Genomic DNA, 10,096 nt, shown 5'->3' with positions numbered 1-10,096 from the left:
AGGGGACCCGTCTACTCCAAAGGGCTCTTCCTCCAGCCCCATGAGCTTCTAGGTTGTTTTTCAGGATCTCCAGCAGAGTCCCACCTCACAGTCTTTGTACTTGCTCTTCCCTCTACTGGGAGCAGCATCTCTTCCCCCAGGTACCTGCCTGGCATTCTCTTTCACTGTTCCAGTGGCACCTCCTGGGCAAGGCTTCCCCCAACCCTGACACCCTATCTGACCCCCTATCTAAATAACACAATCCATGCCCTCTTCTTCCTCTCCCTTTTTCTTGGAGTGCTTATTACACTTGACCCCATATTCTATATACGTATTTGTTTATTATCTGTTTCCTTCCACTAGAATATACGTGCCATGAGGCAAAATGCTGTTTTGGTTGCTGCTTTTTTCCCAAGGCCCAGATGTACGTGGCACACAGTAGACAATAAATCTTGAGTGGAAAGAGGAATTCATCAGCACGGAACTTCACCAAGATACAAGTGGCCGCCATGAAGGAAGGATAAGTAGAATTTAAATTCACCACTTTGCTAACAGTGGCAGTGCCTGGACTTTAGCCAGAGTCTGGTCTTTAGCTGAGACAAAGACCGGAGGTTGGGTGAAGGGGCCAAACCCAGTGGGGCAGCTCATCTGCTAGCCAGGAAGTCAGGGATCCCTCTCCTGCCCCTCTCTGACTGCTAATGTGACCCTCCCCCAATGTCCCCAGACAGCCAAGGTGCCCCGCCTCAGAGCATCAGAGAAGAGAACCAGCCGCATGTTGTCAGAGCTGACAATAGAGCTCCTGTGTGCGGCGGGTGGTTGGAGAGGGCATGGGCTCAGGCAAATGAGCCGGGGTGCCCACAGATATAGAGGCGTACGGGTGGTCTGGGCTCTGCTTCCACATCAGTGCTCGCCAGAATGGAGGGCCACCTGAGGCAGCTTAACCTGGTCAGGGGGCCCGAGGGGGCCGGGGACAGCCAGGCCCTGGCTAAGCTGCAGGAGCTGTCCCTGATGTGGTTCACAGAGACGCAGGCCCCCCTCATTCTGAAGAATGGAGCCCTGCCCCCCTGGTTTCACGGATTCATCACCCGCAAGTAAGGCTGCCCCTGTCCACGTGCCCAGCGTGGCCCCTAGCCCCCTAGGGCCGAGGGGCTAGCCCCTTTCCCTGGGCTAGGCGGGGACCCCAGCAAGCAGTGGGTGGGGGAACAGACTGAGGAATGCCGAGTTCTCTGACAGCCGCTTCTGTGGGCAAGGTGGGCGAAGGCACTGGCCCCGGCTCTGAGTGTAGGGCTGGGATGGCTGGGGCTGTCAGGCTGCCAGAGAAACAGAGAGGGGCAGGCCGGAGCAGTATGTGTTCAGAACAGCTCCGGATAACCTGATGAATTACTAGGGGGACTGTTTCATTCATCATCCAAACCAGAGCACTGTTAGTAAGAGGACTTAACTAGGAGAACTGTTCTAAGTGGGGACTCTCCCAGGTGAACCTGGATATACTGTTACTCTAGGAATAAGGGCCAAGATGTGGAGGCTGGCTTTCTGATTGGGCTGGATCTCCAAGCTGCCAAAGCACTAGCTGAAGGAATGACAAATGCAGCCACTCATTAGGTCCTCCTGGCCCAGCACCTGGCATTGAAGCAGGCACAGCTTCACAGGCATTGACGTGTGCTGTAACACAGGGCCCTCTGCTCTGTTGAAATTCTTACTTTTTGAGTAAGGGGCTCCAGGTTTTTATTTAGTACTGACCCCTGCAAAATTTGTAGCTGGTCCCGCATAGAGCAGGCACTCAGAAAGTATTTGGTGAATAAGTGGGTGAGGAAATATCTGGTCTATGTACTGCCAAACCAGAAGACAGCTGGAATTTCCACCATGCCTCCAAACTCCTTGGCATCATTTAGAATTATCCGTAGCTGCCTGAGGCTGAAGGGGACATGCAAGGGAAGGGGATGAGAACCTATGAGTTGCCATTGTGGTCAGGCTCCAGACATACCAACACCTTCTCCCTGCGGAAACTACTGTGTAGTACACATCCTGCACAACTGTACACAGCAGTCCTGTGGCAAGGATCCCACAAACTTAAAAATCTCCAGCTATATGGATTCCTTCTTGCTGCAGGGACATTCAGGTGGAGAGGGTCAGTGGCTATTGTGCCTGCTGGTGAGGCAGTAGTGTGGTGGGGTGTGTGTGTGTGTGTGTGTGTGTGTGTGTGTGTGTGTGTGTGTGTGACCTCAGGATTCCAACCCAGCCAGCCCCAGACTGAGTCTTGAATTTGCTTGTCTGAACCCAGACTGACCACAGAACCAGACGAAAGTCTGAGGGAGTTCTCTATAAAGGGTTGGAGATCTGTGCACTGGGTCTGGGGCATGGCTGGCAGGTCTAAGTCAGGCTGCTCCTGCTGTTGTGGGGACGCAACCTCAGCTAATGGCATGTCCTCTGCCCAGGCAGACAGAGCAGCTGCTCAGGGACAAAGCTCTTGGCTCCTTCCTCATCCGCCTCAGCGACCGGGCCACCGGCTACATCCTGTCCTACAGGTAAGAAAGGAAGCCCTCTGCAAAGGGCAGGCAGGCTCTGGCTCCACAAGCCAGACTTGCAGATAAGCTTGGAATCTCCACCAGCCCACACTGCTGGGCTTTCCCTGGGCCCTGACTCCCTCACTCCCTCAGTCATCCGTCCATGTCCATCAGACATTTTCTGAACAGCACCAGCCATATACTAGGATGAAGCACCCACCTTCAAGGGGGTGAGTTGGTGGGGGGCAGCGGAGAACCTCCTCCTGATGGGAGGCTGGGGAAGGCTTCACAGAGGTGGATTTTGAGCACAGGATAGAAGGAAGAATAGCAACTTGCTGGGCAGAAAAGGAGGTGTGATTGGGGTTTAGGAAGGCATTTCCAATAGATTGAACTGCATATGCAAAAGAACAGAGACAGGGCAGACTAAGGTGTTGGGAGCCACAAGTTGCTGGGTGCAGAAGGACACATGGTACCAGTGGAACAATGCCTGGAGAGGAAGGCCGAGGGAAGCTCAGGATGGCCTTGGATGCCTGGCTATGTCTGTAGACAATGAAGGGTCATCTGGTCAGACTTAAGTTTTGCAAGGCTACTTCAGGCAGCCTATGGAAGGAGGACTCAAGACAGGTGCTGGAGGTGTGGGGGCAGTGGGGACCACTGAGGGGTGAGGTCTGGGCTAGATGAGGAAGCTTGGGCTAGGGTAAGGCAGTGGGCATGGAGAAGAGGAGACAAGATGGCCAGGATGAAGTCAGAGGTGGTGACGTCAGAGCCTGTCCCAAGGGTAGGTTGGGTGGGGGAAGGCAGAAAAAGGAAGAAGTTCCCTCCCCCACCCCTAGTTAGGGAGGGAGGGAGGCTGGGGCTCCATGGCAAATCTCAAAGTCCTCAGATTCAGATTCAAAATTATCATCTGTTCAGATTGTCCCAGTCCAAATTCTGATCTTGAGCAAGTCACTTTGCCTCTCCGCACCTACATTTCCTCATCTGTAAAATGGGAATATTGCATAGGATTGTTGAATGGGTTTGATGAGTTTATACCTTTAAAACGGCTTGGTACAGTGTCCAGAACATAGTAAATAAATAAATGTTAGTCATTATTAAAATAGTTATTGTTATTCTATGTGCCAGGTATGGTCCTCAGCACTTTGAAATATACAAACTCAGCAGTTTTCAAATGTATTTTCAGCATCAGGGCTTTTTTTTTTCAAACATGATCTTAGGTGGAGTGCCAGCTTATTAAAGAGATCAAAGTGGGGCTTCACAAAGATATACAAATAGCCCAGTGGAATCCAGAAACAGTCCCCCACATTTGGTTACCTGATTTGCAACAGAGGCGCCAGTGCAATTCAGCGGGGGGGGGAGGGGGGGGGTCGCGGGACGGGGAGGAGTATGGGGAGGCTGGTGTTTTCAATAAGTGGTACAGGAGCAATTGGATATCCAAATGGAAAAAAATGACCCCCACCTCACACCATACACAAAAATTAATTCTAGATGGTTCACAGACCCAAGTGAGAAAAGCAAAAGAAAACATAGGAAAAGAAAACATAGGAAATATTCTTCATGACTTTGAGACAGGCAAAGATTTCTTAAACGAGACACAAGAGTACTGACCATAAAAGAGAAGGTTAACAAATTGGATTTCTTTAAAATTAAGAACTTTTGTTAATCAGAAGATGCCATTCAGTGAATAAAAGGACAAGCTGCAGTGCTGGAGAGGTTTTGTATTGTAATACATACACCTAATAAAAAGACTCATATCCAGACTATATGAAGAACTCCTGCAAATCAATAAGACAAAGATGACACAGGCAAAATAAAGGCACATCCTAAAAGGGGGTCCAAAAGGACAGTGAGCATACTGGTGTTCAGCAGCTTTAGCAATCAGGGAAATAGAAACTAAAACCACAATGAATGGCTACAGTGGAAAGACAGAGGCTACCTAATAGTTGATGAAGATTCAGAGCAACTGTAACTCTCATACTTGGCAATGATTTTAGAAAACAATTCGGCATAATCTACTAAAGCTAAACATACGTGTGTATCCCTCACCCAATTCTCCTTCCTGGGATATTCTCAATAGCAATGAATACATATATTCAGCAAAAGCCATGTACAAGAATGTTCAGAGCAGCTTTATTTATAATTGCCCAGATGTGGAAATAATCTAAATGTCCATCAGCAGAATGGATAAATTGTGGATTTAATTAAATGGAATACTACCTATCAATGGGGGGGAAAAAAGAAGCTAATTCTACACGGACATGAATCAATCTCAAAGATATGTTGCGTGAAAGAAGCCAGACACAAAAAAGAAATACTGTATGATTCCATTTAGGTGAAATTCCATAACAAGCAAAACTGATCTATGGTGATGGGGGTCAGAGTGGTGGCTACATTTGACTGGAAGGGGCCACGAGGGAGTCTTCTGGGGAGCAGGAAAATGTTTTGTTCTGCTCTAAGCGGTGGTTACCTGGGAACGTTCATATGTGGAAGTTCATCGACCTGCACACTTAGGACGTGTGCACTTCACTGTGTTTACATTACTCTTCCATAAAAAAGGAAAATGAAGAGGGTGGGACTTTACAGGCTGGAGTGGAGATGGGAGCTGGAACTCCATCTTTTCGGCCTGGCCGGGGTTTGGGTGAGATGAGTAAGGCTGAGTTGTGCAAGTGTGGGCTCGGAACTCATCTTTTAAGCCTTAGATATTTTGCTCATCATGGATATTTTGGTACTAATTTTGATTTTCTAAAATATTGCATTATGAGTTATCTTGATTACTGAGTTTTGTGGCTTCCCTTTAAATTTGCATCCATGCTCCAAGCTGAGTGCCTCACTCCCCCTTAACCCCGGCCCTGGCCCTTTCCTCCCTGACTGACGTGGGGGGGCAGGGGCGGGTGCGCGTTGAAAAACCGCTCCCTATCACCTGCAAGGCTGTGTTTGCTGGATGTCAAGTTCCAGTTTATAGAGGAACACGTCAAGGCCCAAGTGGGTAGCATGGCCCCGGGTCAGCTCCAGCCCTGGGCCAAGGCAGGGCTGCCGGTTGTCAGCAGCCCCAGGCCACAAGTGCTTGTGTTGCAGGGGCAGCGACCGCTGCCGGCATTTTGTCATCAACCAGCTCCAAAACCGGCGCTACCTCATCTCAGGGGACACCCAGAGCCACGGCACCCTGGCCGAGCTCGTGCGCCATTACCAGGAGGTGCAGTTTGAGCCCTTCGGGGAGACCCTGGCTGCTGCCTGCCCCCGGGTAGGTACCTCTCTTCCCTGGGGTGTGGGGCAGGGTGCCCAGGCCAGGGGTGTCCACCACTCGACCACATGCCTTTCCTTGCCTTCCCTATTTCCTGCCACCCAGGGGCACTCAGTGCAGGGTCATGGTCCTTATTTGAGAAGGGGAGATGGAGGAAGCATTCTACCTGAGGTCAGGGACCTGGTGGGAATGTTTCAATCTCTGGCCAGCAGTCTCGGGCAGCAGGCTAGAGGCTGGCCAGGGGTGTATGACCACACACCTGCTGTGTCCCCACCACCTCCAGCTAGAGAACAGTGATCTATATGACGCCATCACCCTGGGCCTCCATCAGACCAATCTGGGCCTGGAAAACCCGCCTGCTGCAGTGTCCCCCACGGTGGTCCCAGACAAGGATGCCAGCCCCTGCCCCTCTCCAAAGCCCCAGGTCTCCTTCCTCTACAAAAAGAAGAGCCCGGATGCAAGACCCTGGAACCTCCCCAAGGAAGAAAGCATGGAGGTGAGGAGGATTCTGGGCTACCCAGAGTCAGGGTCGCTAGACCAGGAATGTGGGTGCCACGTCCACCATCAGGCCTGGAGAGGCCACACTGGCCATCCCCTCAGGCTGCGGAGGGTGAGTGCCAGGCCCAGAGAGGAGCGGCCCAGCTTGGAATTACCCAGTGGTTCGCCCATGCTGTGGCCTGCCTCTGACCGGTGGATTTGGTTCAAACCTTGGCTTGGCCTTTCTAGCTGAGTGACTTTGGACAAGTCACATAACCTCTCTGAGCCTCAGTTGACCAATCTTGAGGTTCCTGTGACGCTTGAATGAGGGAATGGATATGAAATGTCAGAAAAATCCCTTTGTAAACTGTAGAGTGGGATGCCTGTGAATCAATACTTTATTTTCCTCCACAGCAACTCACAAGAGGGACTCATGGAGATTTTTCTTAATATGTATCAGATCACAGCGAGGGCTTCCTCTCACGTTTAAAATAAAATCTGAAATCTTCGCCAGGGTCCACGAGAGCCTCACCAGGTGCCCTGCCACCTGTCCCCCTTCTTCACTTTTCTCTAACCTCATTGGCCTTTGGGTCTCCCTTGAACACATCAACCTCGTTCCCACCTCAGGGCCCTTGCTCTTGCTGTACCCACTGCCTGGAATGCTCTCCCCACCAGACATCTGCATGGCTTCTACTCTCACTGCATTCCATGCTCTGCTTAAATGTCATTTCCTCAGAGAGGACCCCCTAAACTATAGAAAACACCCCCTCTCCTACCAGCCATTCCCCCTATCCCATGACTCTGCTTTGTTCTTCTTCATAGTACTGATCATGAGCTGTGACAGTAATTATCTTGTGATACATCATTGTATCATATATTACGTCAACCACATTGAACTGTACAACAGAGCAGTATGTTGCCCATCTCCAGGTTAGAATGTAAACTCCCAAGAGGTGGTCTTGCTCATCATTGAGCCCTTGGCACCCAGGACGGTGTCTACACAGTGCTTACTAAATATTTGTTGAATCAATACACAGTTGATGGACTTGGGGGTGGACCCTTCTGAAGGGGAAGGGAGCAGTGAGTGGGTGGGCTCAGGGGGCTCTGAGGGACCACCACTCTGGAGGGCAGAGAAGCAGGGCAGGATGATCTTGGGTGGGAGGTAGATTTCGTGACCCCTGGCCTTGAATGCCAACATAAGGACCATACTCAGAGTCCTAGAGCATGAAGCTGGCAGGGACCCCGAATGTCAACCAACCCCTGCACGTAACAGTCAGGTAAACTGAGCCCAAGACAAGGGGCCTCAGCTTCTCTGAGAGACCTGCAGTTTACCAGAAGGCAACTTAGTGACAGGGTAACCTCTAAGAGGTTCTGTCGTTCTCTCCCCAGGCCCCTGTCAAGGTGCCTCCCCTCCCGGAGAGGAGTGCTTCCCTTCTGGACAAGTCTTTTGAAGGCCCCAACAACATCATCTATGCAGACCTGAGAAAGATGAACCAGGCACGGCTAGACGGGCACAGATGTGTCTGGCAGGCAGGAGCCAGTTCCAGCCAGCAGCCAGGCCTTCTCCCCAGGCAAGGAGGCCCTGAGGAGACTCTCAGATGGAAGCCAGAACAAGCCTGATGGCCCGGGACCTGCCCTCTCTGGGGTGAGCCCAGACCAGGGCCCTAGAGTGTCTCCCACTTCTTGGGGCCTTCTCCTGCCCCCCAGTTCTGAGGCTCTAGGATCCTCAGCTGCTACCTGGGATCAGGGGTCTCCAAAACTGAGCCGTTCTGCAGACATCTATGAGCTCATCCGGGCAGAAGACCTCCTAGAGGAGGCCAGGGATGTGCCAGACCAAGAAGGCAGCAGTACCTCCGAGCAGATCACAGTCTGCTGGGGTGGCCCAGCCAGGCCCCCCTATCCTGGAGCAAGTCCCACATATAGCAAGCTTTCAGGGTCCACAGACTGTGGCTATGAGAGGATACTGGGGGCCCCGGAGCTCCCAGAGCCCAGGAACACCTATGAACAAATCCCGGCAGCCAGGAGCAAGGAGACTGGATGGACACATAAGGTGGGCTCCATGGGTGGGGTGGTAGGAGGGACCTGTGGCCCTCAGGCATGGGCAGGGCAGGTCACTGCCACTGCCCAGAACTTTCCAGCCCTAACTTCTGCTTAGAGATGGTGGGAGAGGCAGATGTTAGGTTTGGATGTAAGATGGAGGCTTCCAGGCCCTTCTGATGTCTTTCTCCGTGGCAGACTAGGACTCCTGTCCCTCCCTCTTGGCCACTGCAAGCGTCTCAGAGCCTCAGAGAGGTGGAAAAGTGCCCTGGCTCCAGGTCTGACTTGCCTTGGCCCTTTTCATGGCTCAGCCACTCCCTAGCCACATGGCTTTGGGCAAGATAGTTTCCCCGGCAACTAAGATTGCCAGGTTTAGCAAGATAAAATACAAGATGCCCAGTTAATTTGAATTTCAGATAAACAATGAGTAATTTTTTTAAGCATAACTATGTCCCCAATAGTGCAATTATTCCTCATTTATCTGAAGTTCAAATTTAAGCGGGCATCCTGTATTCTTATTTAGCATCTACCCAGGATTTCCATTTCCTCATCTGTAAAATGGGCTGGTCCTGTGGCTGTGTCCAGGGGCAGCTGCCCAGGAGGTGAAGCTAGACATCCTTATGTGCTCAGGACACAGCCCAGAGATGGCTGTCAGTGAGCAGCTGTTATTCCTGGGGATTTCTGATAAGGAGAAAAGGGGAAGCAGGGATCAGGAGGGCAGAGGGAGGTGGTCAGGATTCCCAGGGAGGCAGAGGAACCCTCCTGGGCCCTCAGCCTCAGTGTATTTGTCTACGCCTGGAGCCGATGAGCTGGGAGAGCCCACTCCCCGAGGGCACAGCCTCAGGCCTCGGGCACGTGCAGACCTCCTCTTCCGCTTAACAGCAAAACCCCGAGCTCCCAGCTGAAAGGCCTTCACCAGAATCTCTGCCAGCTCCTCCCGCAGGGCAGGGCTGTGCCCACACACCCCAGGACAGGGAGCTCGCCTGGTGCAAGGCTGCCTCTGAGGTCCTGATGCCCGGGACCACAGATCCTACCTACAGACAGCCCTTCTAAGAACCACAGAAGCCACACCCATGTCTGCTCTTCCTCTAGCTGCAAAGTCCTTCCGGTCCCTGGTGGCACCATGTACACATCCCCACCCCCATTCTACCTAGGGCATGGCTGGGGCAGACAGCGCTGGGGTTGGGGACCCCAGGGGACCCAGTGAGGGAAGGGGGGACTTGGCGTTTCTTCTCTCCTTTCCCCTAGCCTTCTTAGCCAGAGAGGGCGAATCCTTCATCCAAACCAGAGGGCTGGAGTGGAATTTCTGGCACTGCAAGGGGTGGTGGAGCAACTATCAGTATTCCACCCTGGCCTTTCTCCGGCCTTGAGCCCCAGCCCCCAGTTGCTGCCAAGGGATGCTCTGAGCCTGGCTCTCCCCTCCCCGTCCAGGGACCCAGGCTCTAGCATCTTCTCCCTCCTTGCAGCCTGACAAGCTCCGGAGGCTCTTCTTCACAGACAAGGAGCACAAATCCTGAGGAGGCCTGGCTTTCTGAAGCTCACCAGCGGGTTTCCCGGTATCTGGGCTATGCCAGGGCTTACTGGAAAGCTCTCAGCTTGCTTGAAGGCACCCCTTGCACCCTCAGATCGAACCAGCCTGCTCTGGAACAAGGCTCCGAGACAGCCTAGGGGACAGGATGGGAGGGGACCTTCCAGCTGCCTGCAGCTCAGGGCTGTGCCCTGCTTCCCCAGTGCCTCCCACCCATCCAGAGGAAATCAAGGCCCGAGAGGAGTGGGGACTGGCCAAAGGCCACCCGCATTTCCAAGATGAGCAGGCTGGGCCTGGACGGATTGACCGTGCTGACCTCCCACCACTGAACAC

The 10,096-nt window shown here is 52.6% G+C and overlaps 1 protein-coding gene across 1 annotated transcript; it reads left to right on the top strand.

Moving 5' to 3' along the window:
* Nucleotides 1-709: 709 nt before the first annotated feature.
* On the top strand, nucleotides 710-9,752 carry SH2D7 (SH2 domain containing 7; the record flags this gene model as incomplete). The annotated part of the gene is given in 7 exon segments (XM_081227863.1): nucleotides 710-1,070; nucleotides 2,415-2,504; nucleotides 5,556-5,721; nucleotides 6,005-6,217; nucleotides 7,588-7,703; nucleotides 7,705-8,248; nucleotides 9,702-9,752. Coding segments are annotated over 7 exon segments (1,356 nt in total). The 5' UTR covers nucleotides 710-894.
* Nucleotides 9,753-10,096: the final 344 nt, after the last annotated feature.

This window comes from Mesoplodon bidens, assembly GCF_964165515.1.
Source record: "Mesoplodon bidens genome assembly, chromosome: 3".
Classification (NCBI taxonomy): Eukaryota; Metazoa; Chordata; class Mammalia; order Artiodactyla; family Ziphiidae; genus Mesoplodon; species Mesoplodon bidens.
Note: the sequence above shows the minus strand (reverse complement) of the source record. Positions and strands in the feature narration are given on the sequence as shown.